Here is a 24,430-nt window from a genome sequence, read left to right as displayed (position 1 = left end):
CCTGCCATCTACTGGAATACAAAGCTAATTTCTAATAATAATGTATTTTAAACAGCTAGTGTATAAATTACAGAGAGTATCTGTGTTTTTTTTCTTTCTTATTCCAATATAAATTCATAGCAATTCTCCACTACATTCTTCCTATCCTTAAAAATGTATTTGCAATACAAACTACTGCAGGAAAAATGTGCAGCTAGAAACATTCCCCAAGGCTCACTCTAAGGTTATGAAGTTGGTTAATTCAGCAGTTTTGCATAGAGATAATGTGCAATACTTGTGTGATTAATGGGTTTCAGAACACAGAGTAAGGGAAATTTGCTGCATTGTCACAAATAGTTGTTTGTTTAAATTGATCCTCTGTGTCAAATATGTACTTCCCAGAATACATTTTCCTATTGTGGAGTCAAAACCCTCTCTTATCAATTGCTATTTTTCTTCACTTGTTAACTCCTTGTCTCACAGGTTATATACTGTACATATAGAAAGGTTTGTAATGGATAGATTGACACTCTTCACTACAAAGTTTGGATATTTTATATAATATGTTCCAAGGGTAAGTATTTTTCACATTTTTTGTACTTTTTCACCTAATCCTGCTTATCAACCTACTTCCTGGTCCATCATTAAAGCTTCATTCTTAATGGTCCATATTTACTAACCTGAAGGAGGGTTCTATAAAGCAATGCCTGATGAACAGTCTGATGACCAAAAACACTGCTTGGTGTTCCAGCCTGAAGCTGTTCAGGGTCCACAACAGAATTCAGGAAATGAGGCAAATGCAAAGATTCCGATACATGATTCCTTGCTTGTTTATCTTGTGGTGTGTGTTTGTTATCCATGTTGCTAATTGCACTGCAGTTTCCATTTGTGAAGTTGTTGTTTGTGGAATGGTTTTCTACTGACATTGGTTTGGGCATGTCACCATCCTCCTTTTTGTATGAGTCTACCTCAGACTCAGATGGTAAATCCACAGACCATTGCTTTACATAATGTTTATTCATTGGTATTTCTGCAGACATTCTTTTTTGTTTGGTTTCTGAAATTCCAGTCTTAATATTAATGTCTACTCTTCATCTTTCAGCCCAAGTGGATTTTATTTTTCCAATGACACCTGAGAAAGAAAAAATAGAATGAATTAGATTTAATGAAAAATGGTAATCCCAGGTTTATAAAAATAATATTTGTAAACCCCATTCCAACTTATTCTCTGAATACATTCTCAAATCAAGTTTGCAACACAAGCAAAAAAGGCATCTGCCTGGAGTATAAAATACTCCAGTATTTTAAGTGTTCTTAAAACTGTGATTACAATTCTTTGCAGTATATGGTGGCACAAAATTGGAAAAGCACTGCTGGACTTCCCAGGCCTCTGCAGTTCACCACGTCTGTTTGAGTCTGTTATGTCATCATTGAGAGCTGCACTTCTCATTCATCTAACCATTTTAAACCAGTATTATAACAGTTCGAGGCTTTACATTAATTTTGTGCAAAGCTCCTTCTGTTGAAAAGGAGCTGAAAGAAGGTGCTCTGGCATATGAGAGATTTTAAGCATTTGGGGTGAAAAGGCAAAAGTACTGTATATCTACAGTACTGTAGATATAAGCTACGTCATCTCCAACAGTTAAGTCATTATTTTATTAAGTGTAATAATGAAGCTTAAAACAATTAAATACAATGCTGACCTGGGTTACAAGCAGTATTTATTATGCAGTAGCAGCCCAATTACAAAGTAAACCAGGTGGAGCAGTGAGAAATTATTTATCCAATTGAATAAAGGTGGAATTTTAGGTAGGGATTGTAAAAGCCCTAAAATAAATTTAGCAAGGAAACTGTGGTTAACTACCCAAGTCTCCAAACAGTTTGAACAGTTTCCGAACAATGCCACTGGATCTTTAATGACCAAGCTGTCATGACCTTAGTTTAACATCTCATCCAAATAACAGACACTACTATAGTGTAGTGTTCCCCGTCATTACAGTATATTATGGCATTGTTTTTTGGAAATTCTAATCCAGAGGGAAGAGAATCGCTACTTGTCCACCAACAGCAACCTGGTTCTCCACAGATGTGTCTTAATCCACTGTTGACTATTTAGCCTGATTTTGCTTTTGTAATCTGATGAGATCAGGCTACAAGGTAGTAAAGCTGCTGTAATAAATATTCTTTGTATAAATGTACTTACCTGACAACACTATCTCATCTAATTGTAATAAAGTCTTACCACAGCCTAATCAAGATTTCTAGTAAATTACCAGTTAATTACCATTGACTAATTTAAGAAAACCTTTACTACAAAAACTGAAAAATAACATTCAGACAAGGGCAAAAAAGGGACTGCCAACTGCTAAAAAGTCCTTAACGGTTCAGCAGACTTTATACTGTAGGTGACTTTACACCTAAAGACTTGGAAAAATATTACATTGGCTCAACCTACCAAAGAAATAGTTCAATAAAATAAGAAGAAAGAAGAGATCTGGAGGTAGTTTACCTTTTCATGCTGAATTCATAATGCTATCCTGTTTGAAACGCAAATGATACTATATAATTCCAACCACAACTTACACTCACACAATGCTATCTTGCAGTAAGACTGCAGTTACAGTATCTGTGCAAAACTTGCATCATTACCAAAGGAAAGTGGAATACAAAAAGGGAATGTTCACTGGGGGAGGGACTGTTTAACAGTTAACCTGTTACTTTAGGCTAATAAAGACTCCATTAGTTGAAAACAAACACAGTGGATGACAATTAATGAACAATTAATTAATTAGATAAGTATTATAATTCTTTTTTATGAACAGTTCCTCCATGTTAAATAGAGTGATAGGAAATAAAGACACAATACTTGAATTTTGAAATCATTAGGATTTGATTTAGGATTTGGGTTTTTAATACCTATCAGCATGTATTAATTTATTTTGAAACCTGCTGAATTATCTTGTGACAATTATTCATCATTAGTTAATCATCTTTGACAAACAAGCCAAGTTATTTGCAATATCAGTTCTATTACAATATGTTATGAGAATGGCAATAGAGTGTAGGTAATGCACTCTAAACAAAATACTGTACAAGTAAGCCTGTTGATTTGTATTATTGTTTGTATAAACATACTTTTGTCTTCCTTCTATTTACAGTGTGCTGGTAATTTCCATTCCAATTAGCAACCTTGTCACTGCAAATGAGCTCCACCATAAATGTAATATTTGCCATGTTCCTTTAATTTCTGATAACTACAAACTAAATGGTGGTAACGTTTCATAGCACGACGTCTAGTGGTTAAGTAACAAAATATTGCCCAGCAATGAACTGAGCAATTGCAGAATCTCATTTAAACCAGAACAGGAGGATTTGCTGACTCAAACAGATTGCTAAGGATATTTTAATTTTCCTTGTGCTCTGTTCAATGGTTTTTCTGTATATAGCAATTGTGATCTTGTATTTGTCACGATCAGGTCCCTCCTCTTAAGGGCACTCCGACCCTTTTGTATTTTAGTTAATTATGTGCGCCTGCCACCTGTTTTGTGTCCCATTATTTAAGCCTGGTGCTCTCACTATTCCTGGCTCAGCATTGGGAGATGGATGCCCAGAAGCCCGCCTACCAGTGGGTCCAGGCGAGACCCAATGGCATAGGCTTCATCACGGCGTCCTGACCATCTGAGTGTGTCTGGCCTCGTTACTTTGGTTTTATTCCCTGTCACTGTTCCGGATCTTGCTCTGGATTTAAACTGTTTGTCCCTTTTTAGCTGGATCCCCTGGGTTTTGGACTTTCGACTGTGCCCCGTATTCACCCTTTTTGGACTGTCTGGATCTGTTTGCCTTTGCCGCCCCCCGAGCACTGGATCACCGGATCACCATTGCCACGCCCCCTTGTCTGTCTACCCATCCTATCCCACTGTACCTTCCTCTAATGTCCTTCTCCACTTACTTCCGGATTGTATCATCTGCATAGGGTCCTGAACTATGCTTCACGGGAGCCTGGACCGGTTCCTGTTACAGTATTCAGAGAAATCTTTCAACATCTACAATGGGAATACACAACCCTGGAGAGTCAAATCCATCAAATTTTAGAGAGAACAGCATCTTCTTGCCAAAACAAATTTTTGTAAAAAAAATTTACAGCACCTGGTAATTCTCTTGTACCAGGAGTTACTAGATGTGAACTCCAATCTACTGTACATTCTACATTGCTCCACGTCTTTCAAAATGTATAGGCCTGATTCTAAATACGTAAAATAATATTTGTGACATAAAATGTATGACTGTCACCTATACTCTTCCCATAACTGTAGAAACCACTCTAAAAAATGCTTCCCAAAACAGAGCACAAAGACATACTGCATTTAGTAAAAAATGTGAACTTAACCTTTTAAATCAAACATTGTCCACTGACATACTGTATATAGGACTGAATTTTTTTGGTTTAAATGTTCAATAATGTATATGTATATCCAAATGTTGGAGATGTTTTCTCCAATTACAGAGTTGAGTGACCAGTATTCATTAAAAACGAAAAAACGAAACGAAAAAAGTTTATGGACATTAGTCTACTGCATAACTACACTCATGAGTTGTTTAAAACTTAAAAAAAGTTGTAATTCTAAAAGTATAAATTTCGAAGCAAAATAATTTTAAGTTATTCCGGATATCAATACATGGTTCTGCAAATTGGCCCACATTAATACGTCTTATTTCTGTCTAGTGCTTAACCAAATAAAGCATGCACTATACTGTATATACAGTACATTAAATCATATTTGATGGTTAAGAATAGATTTCTTACCTTTATACTTCCCCCTTTTCGATACACATTTTCATTTCATTTCCTGCTTTAGCTATGTTTTTTTGCTGTTTTTCAAGTATTCGTACCACTGCACTGCACTTGCGCTTGGTGCGTCGTTATTAGTTACAGTAACTGTAAACAATGCTTTGCGTCAAGTGCTCTTTTTTTCTTTTTTTTTCTCTAATATATAGATACAATCTTTATAGCTAAACAAACGGATACATACAACCTCTTTTCGGATATCAAGACAGTATTCCTTTCCTATATGTTATTATTTACATTTTTAGATCGTTGCTTTCACTACATGTGAAAAAAAAACGGACAAATGACCGGCGCCAAGGAGGATCAAATTTAGCACCACATGCAAATACAAGAGAAAGCAGAACTCAATCAAACCAGACGCCACCTTTAGTACACGGCGAGAGCTTAGTACTGTACCTGTTAACTCCACCGGGATATTCTTACATGTTCTGGAATTATATTGTTTCAAAAGTAACTTTCAAAACGAAACCTGCTACTGGCAAGTACAGTCAGCTCTTAGAGCAAAAGAAAAGCATTCCTTTTGTTTATAAATGTAAAAATATATTATAAAATCTGCAATGGAACTGATTACTAGTCGATAACATTCAGGTTTAGAAAAATAATGCAATGCAATGCAAACAGTACAGCATATGACATCGTTGATTAACTAAAGAACACAACATTTTTAATTGTGTATTTGTGATTCCAAATCTTTCAAAAATTCTCAAAATAGTATTTAATTCCACAGGTAGAAAATTATATTTGAAATAACTTAAGATAAGTTACCATCACACCACATTAAAAAACAACCGCTTTTCCAATTCAGGGTCATGATGAGTCTAGACTAGAGCCAATTCCCGGGAGCACTGGGCGCAAGGCGAGATACAGCATGGAAAGAATGCCAGTCCAATGCAGGGCACACACAGACACAAATGCAAATGTTCAATTTTACAGAAGCCACTTAACCTACGAGCATGTCTTTGGACGGTGGAAGGGAATTGGAGCACCTGGAGGAAACATGGACACAGGGAAAACATGCAAACTCCACACTGATAGTGCCCTCTATATTACCTAGTGGTGACTGCAGACTGATTGGTTTCAGTGAAAAACACATTTTCAAACATACAGTATCAACTGTGCTTCTGAGAATGTACAATAAGTTATCTATTGTGCTCAGATTAAAGTATTTAAAAAATATGAGTCTGTAAGTGGTTTTCATTTACATTAATATTGTATTGCTTAGACTTTTCATTTTCCTGTAGGTTTGTGAGGTTTTACATACTCTATAAAATAAAAACATCATTCCTGTTTTCATCCTTGATGTTATTGGAAAGTAACCCAGAGTGGTTTTGATTTGAAGCTTTGGTACTGAAAGACTTGTCCCTTCTTTTTTCACACACTTTAGCAATTGGGAGTATTTCTCTATTTGTTTCCCCATCATATTTTAGAATTTTGTGTGCAAATCATGCTCTGCGTTTTGCTATGTCTTTGTCTGAGAAGTCAGGAGATGTAGCAGAACAAATTATATAAGTGGACAGACAAGCATGAGCTCCACAGGTAAAACTGTTTCTTTGAAGTGGAAGATCTGTTGGCACATAGATTGCCCAGTCGTCCCACGTTATAGGGTATCCACTCTCCTTCTGGGGAATGTCACTAATAAGCCTCTGCAGCAAGCCTATCACATGAGAGTCTACACCATGTAAGCAGTCTAGATACAGAATGCGTTTCCATTTGAAAATGACAGCAGTCAGAACTCCACGGCTATTGGCTGGAAGTAGCCAAATGCCTTTAGAACAAAGATGCTACTTTGGTACATAATCAAGCATATTTCATGTTATTCCTCATGCTTTTAGTATTGGCATAAAATCAATAATCAGGCATACCACAGAAACATCATATATAAGAATTTTATTGATGTAGTAAATTTGGAGGTAGAATAATGCTAAACTAATGGCATCAGTCCTAACATACTAACAAATATGTATCCACAAATATCACAATATACAATAGTTACACTACAACACTACGGCACATAAAGTATGTGTATGCCCAATGCCTTTTTATTCTTTCAGAAATCTGATGCAAGACTGCATTACTCTGTAAAATTGCCAGGTGGCACAGTGAATCCTTGTGCCGTGTGTCTAACAGTAGAATTCTGGGCTGCTGCCCATATTCTAGATTCCTAGCTCCTTGGGAATAATCTTTTTTCAATAATATAATTTAATTTGCGTACCATATTGATATTATTAGTTTTATATATCACAGTATATAGAATGTTACATTGATAAAAAATAAAATTAAAATGAAAAGTAAAAGTAGAGCTGTTTCACAAAGCAAAATTATTCAGTCTTAGTATTTTTTCAGGTTTAGATAGGCATTAAAATAATCTATATTTTGTAAATGATTATTTAAGTAACAAGTAAATAGGAAAGAGATATTTTTACTTTAGATTTTATACCAAATTTATGTAATTGAGGCCATACATTATCATACTGTATTTAATGTACACTGAGTGTACAAAACATTAGGGATGCCTTCCTAATATAGTGTTGTACCTGTTGCCCTGAGAACAGCCCTGAGAACAATTCATTGGGACACAGACTTAACAAGGTGTCAAAACCATTACACAGGGATGCTAGCCCATGCTGACTGGTAGTAGACCTATACTCCGAATAGCTCATTCCATCTCATCCCACAGATGATCAATGGGATTGAGATCTGGTGACTGGGTAGGCCATGGCATTAAGATGGACAAACTTAGCCTTGTGGCATGGGGCATTGTTGTGCACTCATCGCAGGTGTCATAGCCAATGACAATGAAGATATTGCTTCTGGTGTGGCTAAGATGTTATTAATTAAAGCTATAGCTTGGCTTAGTGCTTGTTGTGGTTGAGGTTGATTTCTTTCCTCCATCTTGGAGGGCAGCAGAAAATGAGAAAGCTTGTTGCTAAATTTTCACAGCCAATCATATTGTGCCATTTAGACGGACTGCCTACATTGGGCCATAATTCACCTCTCACATACACATAAAATCCTCTCACACTCTCCATTTTACCTCTCACATACACACACAAAACGCTCACACATTCATTAGTTTTACCTCTCACATACACATAAAATGCATTTTGTGTGTATGTGAGAGATAAAACTAGTGCATGTGAGAGCCTTTTATGTTTACGTGAGAGGTAAAATGGAGAGTGTGAGAGCATTTTGTGTGTATGTGAGAGCAATTTGTGTATGAGAGGTAAAGTTTGAGCAATGGCCTAAATGGCACCTCATAAGATTCATCAGACCAGCCAGTGTCCAATGTTTTCATTTCTTAGCCCACTGCAACCACTGGTTCTTGTTTTTTGCTGAAATTAGTGGAACTCTGTAAGGTCGTTGGTGCCCTACCCCATTCGTATTAAGGTGCAACAAGTTGTGCATTCTTTTATGGGTCTTTTGGCACCAATATTGTACTGGACTGTCAGTTGACAAACAGCAGCGCTCTAGTCCTTGACACACTCAAACCAACGCACCTGGCACCTACTATCATACTTCATTCAAAGGCACATTTTTTTCTTCACATTCTCCTTCACATATACTGTACAATCCATGTCTCAGTTGTCTCGCACATTAAAAATCCATCTTTATCCCCTAATGTTTTGTATACTTAATGTATATACAGTATTTCAAGTAGGTACTGTAGCTGTGTCTGCATGCAGGGCAGACGGCGAGACTATGTGATGCCGGCAGCAGCTCTCTGGTTGCGCTTTGGGGTGGAGGAGCCACCAGAGGTGATGCGGGAGAGGCTGGCCCTGCGGTGGTGATGCCAACAGGAGAACGACTGGGCTCTGTTGCCGCTGATGTCATGTACCTCGCCTGCTGAGGCTACCCTTCCTTTTCTGAGGATGCACAGCTGGAGATGGCCCTCTAGGCTTTTCTCAAGGCCATCTTGCTGGAGGTGCTGCCAGCTGGACCAGACTATGAGTGGGAACTGCAGCAGCAAATGTGTCGGATACACAGCTTTGCCTGGACCCGCCTGACACAGGCGGGAGTCCAGCAGAAGCAGTATTACGACCTGTGCTGCAGGGGACCTTCCTAGCAGCCTGGGGACCCAGTCTGGGTCTACAGCCCGCGCTGCTGCAAGGGCCTCAGCCCTAAGCTGGCACAGTCATGGGATGGGCCCAACAAGGTTCTGGGGGCAGTGGGCGAGGTCTGCTACAGGGTCCAGTTGCGAAAGCAGGGGAGTGTGGTGGTCCTGCACCGGGACCACTTGGCACCCTATTCGGCTCAAATAGAGACGCCTGGTGGGGAAGCCCCAGAGAAGCCCGGCGAGCAGCTAGGGCGGCCGAGTCGGTGGGTCACTCTGCTAATGTAAATAGTCCTAATTAGCTGTGTAAATAGCCGTTTAGTGCTTACCTGTGTTATTGTCTGTTATTGTCCCTTAATGTGTAACTACCCTGAACTTGCGTATGTATCCCATTTACTTCCCTAACTCAGTGTATGAGTGAACCCTGAGTTAGTTTGTTTTTATTGCTCATAGCTGACTGACAGAGGTTTAATAAAAGGTGCTTGTATACCACACTTGCACATTGTCTGTTTTTTTTTCTTGTCTGAACCTGAATTTGCTACAATATACATCAGTCCTGAAATTTGTATTAATGACGCTTCTCTAAAACTGACATTTATTGATAATTTGCATGAGGGATTTTCACTACACTGGCTGGACACAGAGAAAATAAAACATAAGCAAACACTATGATGAAGTGATCTATCTAATAGTAAATAACCATTGGTACCACAATATTATCACATATGAAAATGTGTGTACAGTACACTTACTGTACTGTAATATTGAACTGCTAAGCATCTCTCTGCATCATTTCTGTCTTTCCTTAAGAGTTTTCTCCCTTATACAAAAAGAGCACACAAAAGAAGGTACTAAAGACAGCAAAGAGGATTATGGAATGTGAGGCTCATCCTGTCCATTGTAAATTTACACTCCTCTTATCTTAGAGACACCTCTCTATCCCCATATGTAACAGTAATAGACTCAGGAAAATTTTCAACCCCTCTACAATAATAATCCAACAGTGTAAATATCTTTCTTACCTGCTGAATCACTGTTGTTGGAGATGTGCCTCAGTACAAAACTATTGTATTTCAATTACATTCACCTGTACCTATCAGAACTATAAACCCTTAGACCTGGATTTTGGATTTTACTCAGTCCCGGTAGGCACGTGTAGTGTGTGGTACATGGGAACAAAATGTGAGAAAATGTCCATACAATGAAAATATCTCCTGACAAGCATGCTGGTTATGCTGGCTCATAATATAAAATATTTTTTTGCAAACCAAAAAACATATTGTAGTGTAGTGGATGTACAAACTCATCCAGCCTCCACGGCACCCGGTGTCAAGGTGGAGTCTGAAGCTTCCAGTCTCGCCTCCCCCAGGCCTGTGCAATCTGGACCTGGCTGCTCTCTGGGCTCCTCTGCGCCCTCCCGTTCCAGCACCCCGTCACGAGCCCTGAAGGGAGCCAGGTGGTCTTGATGCAGGATGCACCACCCTTCCTCGCTTCCCGAACTGGACACGGTAGCAGACTTCCCCCACGGCCTCCAGGACCTCCCCTGGTCCCTCCCAGGCTGGCACCAGCTTCAGACTGAAGCCCTTGCGATGCCGCAGGTTGTAAACCCAGACAAGGTCCCCTGGCCTGAAGGGAGTCCCCCTGCAGCGCAGATCATATCACCACTTCTGCTGCACCCCGGCCTGAGTCAGGTGGCTTCAGGCAACACTGTGCACTTGCAGCATTCGCTGCTGCAGATCCCACTCATAATCCGGCCTAGCTGGCTATGCCGGCTCTCCCCCAGGCGGCGAACCGAATGCCAGATCCACCAGGGTACGCAGCTCCCAGCCCAGCATGAGCGAGGCAGGGGTGCACCCGGTGAACTCCTGCACAGCAGTCCAGTACACCCAGAGGGCGAGGGATAAGTGGTGGTCCCAATCCTGGTGGTGCTGCGAGACCAGGGTGGCCATCTGAGTGGAGAGCGTCCGATTAAAACGCTCCACCAACTCGTCGCTCTGGGGATGCAGCGGGATGGTCTGCCTTTTCTTAATTCCAGGCGCTGGCACACCCCCGCAAATACCTGGGACTCGAAATTACCCCCCTGATCGCTATGGAGTTCCTCCGGCACCCCCAGCCTGGCAAACATTCCCTCCAACAGGACTTCAGGTATGGTGGATGCGCTCTGATCTGGGAGGGCGTAAGCTTCATAAGGTAATCCACCGCCACCAGGACGCAGCAGTTGCCCGCCTCAGTGTGTGGAAACGGGCCCAGTATGTCCGCCCCGGAAGTAGTGGCTGAGAGGAGAATGGTTTCCAAACTAGAGGCCATCATGGTCAACGTCTCCCATCCCCTCTATGACATGCTTGTAGGAATGAAGAGCACCTTCAGCAAAAGACTGATTCATCCACGGTGCGACAGGGAGTGCTACAGGAGGTCATTCTTGCCTTCTGCCATAAGACTGTACAACGCATCCACCTTGCGTCAGGGCAAAGGCAACATTGACAGTGACCTGTTTCTGGACTGAACAGTAAACTGATCTGTTCTTTTTCTTTTTCCCGTTTACAACCGTTTTTGTGCAATATATGCCAGGGACCTGTGCAATACATTTCTATTTCTATTGTGCAATACGATTTTTTTTGTGTACTGTTCTGTTCTGTTTTGTTCTTTGTGTGTTCTGGATTGTGAGTAACTCTTCTTAGTGCACTTCTCACTGTACTGATTGTATTGTATTATTATTATTGTATTATTTGTTACACTGTTGCTGTGTTGTCTAAGCTGCTGTTGCACAGCAATTTCCCTCACGGGATCAATAAAGTACAGTACAGTGGGGCAGAGTGGTGGCTCTGTGGTTAATGATCTGCGTCTGAGACTGGAAGGTTGCCAGTTCAAATCCCACAGGTGGCAGAGGAATTTTACTCCGTTGGGCCCCTGAGCAAGGCCCTTAACCCTAACTGCTTCAGGGGCACTGTACAATGGCAGACCCTGTATTCTGACCCCAAGCTTCTCTCCCTGTCTGTGTCTCCATGGAGAAAAGCTGGGGTATGTGAAAAGACGAATTCCTAATGCAATAAATTGTATAGGGCTAATAAAGAAACATTAGTAGTAGTAGTACTATCTATCTACTGTCCTGCCCCTCGCCGCGCACCCCAGCCGGGCGCTCTTCAGCCGCAACGCCAGGCGAGGGCGCTACAATATTATTTCAAATCTGAAAGTTCCAAAGTTTATTTTGTACGTAATTCAGTCCTTGTAGAATTTTATTGCAGTTAAGTACAATCGTGAATAAAAACAGAGTGAGAATCAATAGGAAGACCCTACAAATACATCCGTACAAACTCGGCTGTTTGTGTGCGAGCAGTACGTCTATTTATGTATATACTGTACTTGTCATTCATTAGTTTTCCATTGGAGTTCACACTGACGGATTGCATTGGTTGTCTATGTTATCCTCTGTGTTTTTTTCTCTAAAATCCATAGAGAGCTCTGCTTTATATTTTCTTCTTTCCAAGATGTGTATTTGTTTAATTTTAGACAAATTAGAAATGTATGCACGGACGTAAAAATGCCACTGTGTACTGTGTATTTGAAATTCAGAATTTGTGTTGCGTTTTCTTTAATAATATCTTTATGGTTCATCCAGGTCCCTGTTGAGAGAGAGTAAAATATGTTTATATATAGTATATTAGCTTAAATTAAATTAAGCTAATCAAACATCTCGACAACTGTCTAAAAAACAACATCTACAACCCTGATTGGCTTATCGCACTGTCAATCGGTACTTTATCCTCTGCCGTCCCATGCAGTAGGAATGATAATTCCAGGAATAGGGAGTTGCCTTTAGGAAGTTCTTTCACTTTCACTTTTTTACTTTATTTTAACCTATCCTATTTATAGGTGGAAAAACTCTAATTCCAGTTATAACAATGATTATGAAATACCTATTAATCACCATAATTGCTTTCTCCAATGCCAAAGCAGGTAAGTACAATTTTCGATGGTTTTATATCAGATACTTTTAATCACGTTCTTCCTGTGATAGACACAAGTACACACAAAGTACTTGTGCAAACCGCAAACACGTTTATTAATACGTTCTTTAAATTAATAAGGGTTATCGTAAGTAGCAAAATATATGTTATTTCTGTAAATATGCTGGAAGCTCTGATATATCCAACATCTAGTTTATTACTAGTTGAGTATTGTTCTATTACCTTCGGGTTGCGTATGACCTTCAGGTTCAGGTCTCGAAAAAAACACACATGCACATATATAATTGGTTGCTGTTTAAATTTTAATAAAAAAAATTTTGTTGAATACATTGTTTTCTGCATGTAATACTTAAAAATACATTTAATACATTTCTTGAGAAAAAGCTTAAGGTCAAAATTGGCGGGGTCTTTTTTCTGGCACAAGGCAGGGGCCCAGGCCAAGGCTTCACCTGAAAGTTGTGAAATGATGTAAACCACCTTTGGCTGAACATTAGGAAAAGAAGACGGTTGGGCAGCAAAAATTATTTGGTGTTGTGTCAAAACTTTTGCACCCCTGTGCATCACCTGAATAAGGTTGAGGGGGCCGAAGATGTGAGTCTTGTTAGTATAATGCAGTGTTGGAATCAGGAGCGGAAGCAAGAGGGGATGTAGGGTCCTTATTCCCTGTAGGAAGAGCCGACTCACTCTGAAGGCCAGGAAGACTGTGTTGATTGTGTACCTGAAGCGCCACCTCATGCTGTGCTGGGAGCTGGGATAACTCACTGGCCTCCACTGAGCTCTCCTTCTGTGGCTTAGTCATTCTGTAATGATGCAGCAAGGTGAAAAAAGCGTAGTCTGACTAACAGCTCACAAGCAGGTCACAGGCAACAGCGAGGTGGGGAACACCACAACAAAAGTGAAAAAGGAAGACAAAAAGAAAAAGAAAGACACAAAAGTAACCCAATACTCACGGTTGCAGAGTGGTAGTTGCAAAGAACAAAGAAAAATCTGAATATAATTAAGTAAGCGCAAAACTATGGAGGAAAAAAGAAAGATGGAGTAAGGAAGCTATGAAGTAAAATCGCAGTCTACCTGAGCATATTCTAACAACGCTGGGAGGTGTGCTGTGTTGCGTGTGTATGCAGGACCAATCACCTGTGCTTCCTTGGGGATGACAGTTTATCTGATCTTCCAGTTATAACACAACAAAATGTGGCAAAATACAGTACATTCTACACCCAATGTATCACACATTATTTTCAAATATAATTTTATTGTAGAAGCTAGAATTTCCTATTTAAGAACATGGTGGGGAAGAAAAAAACATCTTATTTCCCAAATCACTGATTTAATGTTGATGCTCATAAAATGACAACACTCCCCAGGTTTCTCAACAAGAACATGTACAGTACAGTAAAACTTCCTACAACATGAGACCAGTCTTTCTTTGCAGTTGCCTCAAATCAAATCCAGGGTCCAACCACACACTTAATTTGCTTTTGTTATATACTGTACAGGTATATAATATATATACTGTATATTATATGCATATGAGAAATATTATGTACAGTATGAAAAATGTTTGTGTACAACAATTTTCATAACACCAAAATAGGATGAAAGTTAATTAGGTAGATTATATAAAGGAGGAATAGTTTGTGGAAAATACATTGACTAAGGATCCTGCTTTGAACAAACATAAAAAGCAAATAATTTACATTCTACTTACATTCTTTGTCTGTAAGTCTTAAGGATGTATTAAGGTTTTAATCCTTCAAACGTACCATAAATCCTTTTCAAAGTGTTATCTCTATTATCCAAGAGTTATGTAACATAAGACATTATTCTTGGACATACAGTGCTTCAATATGAAATATTGTACATCTGTTATGCTGCAGCCCCTGAGATCTCAAGACATCCAGTCATCTAGTCATGGAGTCAATCTATTCATAGTCAGACCAGTCTAAAGATTATTTGTTAGACCAGGGAACAGATGAAGCAGTCGGCAGCAAAGAGAGTTCTGACTATTCAATTCTCACCTGGTAAGTAACTTGTCATTGGTTAGAAGTGAGAAGCACAGTTTGCTTTTTCATCATAAGGTTTACAGACAAGGCAAAAGCAGGGTGTGGTCTAAGGGTGAAGAAGTTGTTTAAACACCATGGTTCATCCAGCTTTGCCCTGGTTTTCTGATTCCTAAATTAATTATTTTATTCCAGGAATGGAAATAATGTACAAGGACCCTACTAACAGGGAGTTAGTCAATGTCTGGGCCCTCCAATGCCATACATTCATTTTCTAACCTCTTCTTCCGGTTCAGAGTGGTGGGGGAGTTGAAACTATGTGGCCACAATGTGGCCAGCATTATATCTGGTGAAAGAAGAGCACTGCTTTATCACTCACAAAATACCATCTCAATTTTGAAGCATGGCAGTGGTAGCATAATATTGTGGGGTTACTTTTAATCGGAAGGGAATGGTAGGCTTGTCAAAATGGAGGGTAGATTGGATGGAGAAAAATATAGGCAATTCCTTGAGTAAATCTTGGATCAGTCTGCAAAAGATCTGAAACTGGGATTGAGATTTATAGTTTAATAAAACAATGACCCCAAACACAAAGTCAAAGCAACCCTTGTGTAGTTTTAACAAAAGAAATTGGAATTCCTTGAGTGCCCCAGTCATTATGTTTTGTTGTACAAAACAATTGTAATACTGTACACTGAAATTTGGTAGAGGTCCAAGGGAGGTCAATACTTTCTACACTTTTTACACCCACTTTCAACACCAATTTTTAATTGGTGATATATAAGAGTACAACATTTTTTACCGGTTTACAATAATTTGCTCATTGTATTTTTTTCTTTATCTTGCTAGAGATAAAATTTGGTTTATTAAATGGAATAATAGAATTGACTGCAGAAAACCACATTTTTGATGAAATCCTTTGGAAATACCAAGATGATAAGATTGTAGAGTATGAAAAAAAAGGAAAACCAAGATACTATGGGGAATACGCAGAGAGGACGAGTCTGTACCAGGAAAATGGAACGCTCATAATCAAGAAACTCAGATATCAGGACAGTGGACACTACAAGGCAGAATTGCTGACAGGTGCCAAGCTAAATGAGCTTATATATAATGTGCAAGTTATAGGTAAGTAAATGTTTTTGTGATAAAATATTTTTACAAGTTACCAAAGTAAAATTTACAGTACCAGTACAGTACTTATTATTCCAATGTATTAACTGACATAATGAACTTAAGGCATTTTATATGTAGATTTTCTATCTTGACATACCACAGTATTATTTGTTTACTGATTGTCATCCAGCCATACTAAAACTCCCACATTGTTTGCTTATTTTTACACTCATTACACTTTTTCAATCTGCTCAATCCTGTTGTGATAGAACTAGGACCAGGCAACTTTGTTCCTACATATGAAATTATAGCTTCTCCTAGGAGATTCCAAAACATTACCAGCCTGGTTGAGAGATACAGTGCCTTGCGAATGTATTCGGCCCCCTTGAACTTTTCAACCTTTTGCCACATTTCAGGCTTCAAACATAAAGATATAAAATTTTTATTTTATGTGAAGAATCACCAACAAGTGGGACACAATTGTGAAGTGGAACGAAATCTATTGGATTTTTGAAACTTTTTTAAGTAATAAAAAAATGAAAAGTGGGGCGTGCAAAATTATTCGGCCCCTTTACTTTCAGTGCAGCAAACTCACTCCAGAAGTTCAGCGAGGATCTCTGAATGATCCAATGTTGTCCTAAATGACTGATGGTGATAAATAGAATCCACCTGTGTGTAATCAAGTCTCTGTATAAATGCACCTGCTCTGTGATAGTCTCAAGGTTCTGTTGAAAGCGCAGAGAGCATCATGAAGACCAAGGAACACAGCAGGCAGGTCCGTAATACTGTTGTGGAGAAGTTTAAAGCCGGATTTGGATACAAAAAGATTTCCCAAGCTTCAAACATCCCAAGGAGCACTGTGCAAGCGATCATCTTGAAATGGAAGGAGTATCAGACCACTGCAAATCTACCAAGACCTGGCCGTCCCTCTAAACTTTCAGCTCAGACAAGTAGAAGACTGATCAGAGATGCAGCCAAGAGGCCCATGATCACTCTGGATGAACTGCAGAGAACTACAGCTGAGGTGGGAGAGTCTGTCCATAGGACAACAATCAGTCTTGCACTGCACAAATCTGGCCTTTATGGAAGAGTGGCAAGAAGAAAGCCATTTCTCAAAGATATCTATAAAAAGTCTCGTCTAAAGTTTGCCACAAGCCACCTGGGAGACACCCCAAACATGTGGAAGAAGGTGCTCTGGTCAGATGAAACCAAAATCGAACTTTTTGGCCACAATGCAAAACGATATGTTTGGCGTAAAAGCAACACAGCTCATCACCCTCAACACACCATCCCCACTGTCAAACATAGTGGTGGCAGCATCATGGTTTGGGCCTGCTTTTCTTCAGCAGGGACAGGGAAGATGGTTAAAATTGAGGGGAAGATGGATGCAGCCAAATACAGGACCATTCTGGATGAAAACCTGTTGGAGTCTGCAAAAGACCTGAAACTGGGACGGAGATTTATCTTCCAACAAGACAATGATCCCAAACATACAGCAAAATCTACAAAGGAATGGTTCACAAATAAACATATCCAGGTGTTTGAATGGCCAAGTCAAAGTCCAGACCTGAATCCAATCGAGAATCTGTGGAAAGAGCTGAACACTGCTGTTCACAAACGCTCTCCATCCAACCTCACTGAGCTCGAGCTGTTTTGCAAGGAAGAATGGGCAAGAATTTCAGTCTCTCGATGTGCAAAACTGATAGAGACATACCCCAAGCGACTTGCAGCTGTAATCGCAGCAAAAGGTGGCTCTACAAAGTATTAACGCAAGGTGGCCGAATAATTTTGCACGCCCCACTTTTCATTTTTTTATTAGTTAAAAAAGTTTCAAAAATCCAATAGATTTCGTTCCACTTCACAATTGTGTCCCACTTGTTGGTGATTCTTCACATAAAATAAAAAATTTATATCTTTATGTTTGAAGCCTGAAATGTGGCAAAAGGTTGAAAAGTTCAAGGGGGCCGAATACTTTCGCAAGGCACTGTATAGTCCCTCCAGAATGGCCTAGGGCTGCCTTAATATTCCTGCCCAGGGGGACATGTCCAATAGTAACTCCAAACAAAGCCTTGCAGTGGACATCCTTGTAAGATGAGCAAACCAACTCCGCTGGCTTTTGTTGATCTAGTGAAGAAGTAATTCTACTCTAAAACTCTCCTGGATAGCCAGGTTTCTCATCTGAATGGTCTCCTTCCAGTTTAGTTCACCTTCACTTTCCTGTTTCATAATGGAAATCATATCTAACTAGTATTTAAAGGACTGTATTTATTTTATCTATTGAAATTTTAATATGGTTTGTTGAGATGTTTAAGTTTGATTTTGTACATAAAAAAATAATTTCCTAAACAACTTTCCATTGCAGTGACAGAAAACACCCATCTTTATGATCTAGTTAGAATTAAAAGTTATTTTAATAAAAAACTGCTGTATGCTAAATAATAGTGGTTCCCATCCCAGGTCCTTGGGGACAACTACTGCATGTCTGAGGGATTTTGTTCCACCTGAGTTCTAAAGCACATGCTATCTTGACACCTTTAACTGATCTATTTCAAACTGTGGTTTACTGCTGCAAGACCAATGTACGATGAACAGATAGGTGGGAATGATAATGTGACATGCAATCCCACAAGATAGGTAGTTTTTACTTCTGTCAAAAGGTGGCTACCTTTCTACAAACAAGTAAGGTAGCCACCTGATCAGACAAGCTTGATTAGGTCTGAGGAACAAAGAAAAGTAATGGTATTTATTTCTATTGGTGACAAAGAAAACTTATTTAAAAATATTTTTTTCAGATGTTGGAATTTAATGCATTTCCGGTGGAATTATTGGTATGCTAGTTGAAGGAGGTTGTTTATCAAAAATAGCCTGGGTTGTTTGTGTCCCTGAATCATCTATAGGAATGTACTTATAACAAGCCACACACTACAAAGCCTTGACCACATTGTTTATACATTCACTGTCTATGTATAAAAGGTTTTCTCACAACTTTAAATAGATGTGGGAATTCCTGACATTTTGTCTCACGGCAGGTAAATATATTTCCAAATTTCCAGTGTTTCCTTGAATGCATCTGTAAATGAGTAAATCAACTTAAACTGATTTAACTATTAAATATACTCAAAATATACTACTATATAATTTACTATATAAATGTGAATCACAAAATATTTTTTGAAATATATATATAAAATACTTTAATGATATACTGGTTGTGCCAAAAGATGAAGCTGGTCTCATGACTATCTTGATCAAGTTATTTCATTCAATATTCTTCACTAAGATACCAAGATGTACTGTATAAATGCTTATCACTTTAGATAAAAAAAAATAATTTTAGCTTTTAATGCATCTAAACTAAAATTTAAAATGCTCTATACTTATTGCAATACCAGCCTTTTAGAATATACCTTTGTTGTAGTCCAATTGGTTAACTTTTAGGTAACACCTGCCTGAATATAGCTCTGAAACTCAAAAATTACTAATATTGCTACCAATAAATTTGATTAAACATTTTAAGAGCTGAAAGAAAAAAAATGCCAGATAAATCATCAACTAGCCTGAAACTCACCTGAAGGAAAAAAATAGAAGACAGCTGTCCTCCAGGACCAGGACAGCAAACCACTAAAAATGACATCTGTATCCTTCAGCAGCACACCAGAAGAAATTTAAAGTTTATTTTATAGTTTACATGGATGTTTATAGTTCATACATCAGAACTTAATATTCTGATATACTCTGCAACAGGCTATGCTGAAGCTCAGTGCTTAGATTTTTATTACATTAAATCATATTATTTTTTATTTTTAGTTGCTTGTATATAAACATAGATATTCTCTGTGCACACACTGTGAGAATTGGCCACTCTGTATCAAATTAATTATATTGGGAGACTGACCACAAAGAAAATTGAGCCTGTAATTAGAATTAATATATATCTCCTGCAGAGATATGGTATTTCATATTTGTGTTCCTTTACTTTAGGGCCTGTAACACAAGCAAGTGTAACTTGTAATGCCAGTGATACCACTGCAATTCTTCAATGTACTGGAGAAACAAGCCCTTACACTGAATACAGATGGGAAGGATCTAAAATGCAGCTGCTTTCTCCAAGAATGCTGTTGATCAACACTGAGGACTGCCAGGACACAGAGTACATTTGCATTGTCAGTAATCCTTTGAGTGAGAAGAGAAGTGAGCCATTTCCTGCCAAAAAGTGCTTCAAACAATGCTCATCTAGTAAGTATATTTTATGTAAAATGGTAATTAAAATGATGCAAGAAAGTTTCAAATAATAAGTAAGGCAACAAGACCTCTCACAAAAGTTGCTTGGTAACTTTTTGAATATTACTGAATATTGAATAACATAAATTTAAATAATTAAATCACAGTGTTGAATATTTCATCATGAGCCCACACAAGTGTTGGAATTTCATATATTGCCGGTAGAATTATTGGTGTGTTCCTAGTTGAAGGAGGTTATTTATTGAAAATAGCCAGGGTTTTTGTTGTGTCCTTGAATCATCTATTGTATCATACTGAGCCACACACGACAAAGTCTTATCTGCAATAGTGTATGCAATTACAGTGGGGAATTAAACCACACTTCTTGCAGCTCTTGCAGCGACCTGATAGTGAATATCATTTATTTTTGGTACATTCAGTTAGCACCTGTGCTGTAAAATATACTGATGGAAAAAAGAAACGCAACATTTTCTGGAATGAGACTACTATAGTTATAACTTATGTACTTTCACAAAAAGTTGTTAATTTGTTTTACACCCTCTGACCAGCAATACCGCTTTTGCAGTGAGGCATGCAACTTGCCAATTACATGAAAGTTTGTTAGGTGCACTTTTACCCAAAGAGGTCCAGGTGGAACAATGCCTGATCAGGTCACCTTTAAAAAGACCTTAATGCAAAGCTTAGGTCACTGCAAGAAAAAGGCCACACTTAGTCAGTTTTCTGTGCATCCCATAATGCCTCAAATGTCACCAGAAGCAAGGGAGATGGCCATTAGCATGCTGCAGGCAGGCATGTCATGTGCCAGCGTTGCCAGTCACTTTGGAGTAAGCGGCTCCACTGTGTCCTGACTGCAGAGCAGGTTTCAGCAGACCGGCAGGACAGAAGACTGTTCAAGGTCCAGTCGCCCTTGAGTGACCACACCAGAGCAGAACCGACACATCAAACTGGTCCATCTGAGCAGTCGTTTCAGATCTGCCATCCATACTGCTGCAAAAACTGCCGGCAGACACAGTGCTTGCATCAGTGATAGGACAGTCAGGCTCCATGCTGCTGGTCTTAGAGCAAGGCGACCTGTCAGAGGCCCTCTGCTCACACCTCCTACTGTAGATGTAACACCTGACTGGCTTGGGCCAGACAGATGCTGTGATGGACTTGTCAGCAGTGGCATCAGGTCCTCTTCACGGATGAGTGACTTCAGCCTGTTCCATGCTGACGGGAGGGCCAGAGTGTGGAGGAGGAGGTGTTGCGTTTCTTTCTTCCATCAGTATATAACAGCCACTAAAAATATAATGTAGCAGGTAATATTGGTTCCAATAATAATTCTTATGTCTCTCAGAATAATCAATGTGAAGCTAAGTTTTCATTCCTGGACTTTGACATTTTTCTAGTACATTTGATTTGTTGGTATACCAAATGAAAGGTGACGTGTGCCATGACCTTATTATTGTAACTAGGTATTAACGAATCACTGGAGCTCTTGTTTCCTTAATTATTGAGCAAGAGTAATGTAAATAATAGATGTGGGAATTCTTGACATTTTGTCTTACTGCAGGTGAACACATTTTCAATTTCCAGTGCTTCTTTGAATATAAACTAAAGCCCTTTTCAGCTTGAAGTGATTTAACTATTAAAATATTCAAAAGCTTAAACAGTATGAAAATCATAAAATATGATTTTGAAATCTTTAATGATTTAAGTTTTAGATTGTAAGAGATCAATTTGTTCTCATGACTAGATCAAAGTAAGTGTTTCAATAAAATACCCAGATGTACAAATGCAAGTCTGTTTAGATAAAAAGTAATATTTTTCATTTTCAATACATCTAAGTCATAATTTAAATTTAACTTATTGCAATGTGACCTTTTGGAACATACTGTAGCTTTAGTCCAAAGCTGAAGCCAAATTCATTTCTTGTGCTGCTGTAAAAATTATCTGAGCACATTATATTCATTATTAAAGCAAACACTGAATACAGTGCCATGGGGTTTTCTTGGTATAATATAGAATCTACCGCCTTAAATGACTGGTTAAACAAGCAAATCAAAAACATCTTAAAAGTAAATTTGTCTAGCTTGATTTAGTCTGGAAAACAAATGTAAAGATATATATTTATATTTATATATGTGGCAAAAATAGCTCATGTAAAATCTTTTATTTTCAGATGCTGCAATGATTGCCGGTGGAATTGTTGGCATGCTTCTAATTTCTTTAGTTTTTGGGATATTTGGTTTCTTATTATGTAAGATACTTAAAAAAGGTAAGCTAACTTCTTTGTATTTTGGCATTTAGTGCCTTCCAGACGTATATTTGCTTTGCAGTCAATAATGTATTTGTGATCAAGAGATTAATATCAATGCAAACAATACAACATAAAGTGTTTTATTTTTGAACAATTCCAAGCATACAGTACATTATATCATACATGAACAAAAACATACTTTGTGTTTAATTCAGTTATTTCAAGTGACATAAATTTTAGGACACATTTACTTTAATGAGATTTAATAGAAGTAAAAATCAGTATTTGTTGGCTTATCCCTTTGACAAAATAGCTGTCCGTGACCCTTTGAGCTCCATAAACTTTTTGCATAACCATCTGAAATTTGGTTGACGTTTGAAGTCTAAACTAATATCCTATTTGGCAACAAAATCAGACAAGTAACATGAACACGTTTTACAAGTTCTGTTAGACTTTCCCTGACAAATTCAGCCTACTCAGTCTTACCTACTGTGCTTTATTACCCTAAATTACAATTACCCACAATTATGTCAAATGCCCCCTCGTAATTTATAGAACGAGAAATAACACAGAAAACCTTATATGCTGTATTTTAAAAAACCTAACAAAAACGACTAAAATTGACCATATTAGGAGCAAAACAAAACTGAATTCTCAATTAAAGATCTTCACTACTGCCTTCAAACTCTACACCTAAAAACAGAGGACTAAGTCAAGCTACACCCAAGCTCCTATTCAGAAGTATCCCTCCAAGAACTTAAGTCAAAGTGAGATAAATTGATAGGATGATAATTCTACCAATTCTACCAGGGTACTTTATAATGAAGGAGTACTTTTGCTCCTTCATAATAAAGCGGTTTAATTGAGTTAAGAAGCAGAACTTTATTTATCATATTTATTATAGAGCTTAATCAGTCACATTATTTTTTCATGACAATTAATGTTACAATGTAATGCAAATATAATTTAAGATCATAACAAAAATTCCTGTTTAGAATTCCTTGTCCCAATACTTTTGGATGGAAGTGTATACAAAAAACAAAAGGAATCATCTGACTGGATATTCATCATTATTATTTGGATTGTTCCCTTCTTTTTGCAGGAATCGTTATTGATTAGGAAAAACAGTTAAAACAGAAACTTCTCTTAGAAAAAGAATATATACCAGGTACTTAAGTAAAATTCCGTGAACAGCAGCTAGAATAAAATTTAACACAAATTTATTTTTTATTTTTATTACATGTAATGTAGTAAATATAATGGAGATCTACCTTTTTAAATTAAGTCTGTCCACATACATTCTCAGAGAAAAAGCTGGTTTACATTACTATATGTATTGTTTTCTATGTAACATATTTTCTTCAGTAATTAATTATACTTTTAGTTTCATTAGTTAAGGTGATCTTCATCTGAGTTTGCACAAAAGTTAAACAGAAGGGCTATGCACTTGTATAATACTTGTACTGTATACCTATAATTAATTAAACAATTGTAGTTTATGTTGTTTAATTCCTTATAATTTCGCTACCCTCATGTCTAGCTGAAAAAACTTTTTATAGGAATTAATCAGTAAGTTATCCAAATAATAGTTTTTCATCTATTATACCAATGTTTTACATTAAATGAAATGAAGAAAGGGTAGTGCTAGTTGATTTTTAAAAATGTTGTAATTAGTCTATAAAGAAGAATTTGGCTACAAGTACAATGTGAACCAGTCCCTGACCTGGAATGAGGGTTGAAGGTGTAGCAGACTTAACATGATGAAGTGCAATAGATTGAGTGATTTGTTGAGCTGAGGCAGATTACAAATACAGTATTTTTTTTGTGCCAACACAACAAAATGTATCTGGAACCCCAGGCCAGATCCTTCTGGCTATCCCCAAAAAAGAAACCCCATAGCATCATCAAGCCCATGTCAGTAATTTACATTTATTTGTTGAGTCCTGTAACAGTGTGCATCTTCTCACAAACCCTATCTCTGTGTCTTAACCA

At 38.1% G+C, this 24,430-nt stretch overlaps 2 protein-coding genes across 13 annotated transcripts in view; one reads left to right on the top strand and one right to left on the bottom strand.

Moving 5' to 3' along the window:
• The window catches only part of LOC107076957 (centromere protein J), a 64,835-nt gene extending 59,612 nt beyond the window's left edge, over window positions 1–5,223 (bottom strand). For 5 of the 10 annotated variants that reach the window (XM_069179233.1, XM_069179220.1, XM_015343567.2 and 2 more), the window contains exons 1-3: window positions 4,784–5,223; window positions 3,929–4,022; window positions 660–1,111 (exon numbers count right to left, since the gene is read on the bottom strand). In XM_069179233.1, the coding sequence (XP_069035334.1) occupies window positions 660–1,019 (360 nt within the window). In that variant the 5' untranslated portion in view covers window positions 1,020–1,111; window positions 3,929–4,022; window positions 4,784–5,223. Of the gene's footprint in view, window positions 1–659; window positions 1,112–3,901; window positions 4,044–4,783 lie in introns of all 10 variants that reach the window. The other 5 variants (XM_069179211.1, XM_015343560.2, XM_069179213.1 and 2 more) reach the window with 5 other exon arrangements.
• Window positions 5,224–12,668: 7,445 nt separating this feature from the next.
• Window positions 12,669–24,430, top strand: part of LOC107077053 (hepatic and glial cell adhesion molecule-like) — a 30,177-nt gene continuing 18,415 nt past the window's right edge. For all 3 annotated transcript variants that reach the window (XM_069179200.1, XM_069179197.1, XM_069179203.1), the window contains exons 1-4: window positions 12,669–12,830; window positions 15,691–15,969; window positions 19,939–20,193; window positions 22,361–22,456. In XM_069179200.1, the coding sequence (XP_069035301.1) occupies window positions 12,776–12,830; window positions 15,691–15,969; window positions 19,939–20,193; window positions 22,361–22,456 (685 nt within the window). In that variant the 5' untranslated portion in view covers window positions 12,669–12,775. The remainder of the gene's footprint in view (window positions 12,831–15,690; window positions 15,970–19,938; window positions 20,194–22,360; window positions 22,457–24,430) is intronic.

The sequence above is a fragment of the Lepisosteus oculatus genome, chromosome 2, assembly GCF_040954835.1.
Source record: "Lepisosteus oculatus isolate fLepOcu1 chromosome 2, fLepOcu1.hap2, whole genome shotgun sequence".
Classification (NCBI taxonomy): domain Eukaryota; kingdom Metazoa; phylum Chordata; class Actinopteri; order Semionotiformes; family Lepisosteidae; genus Lepisosteus; species Lepisosteus oculatus.
The sequence above is the reverse complement of the archived record's forward strand: the minus strand, read 5'-3'. Positions and strand labels throughout refer to the sequence as shown.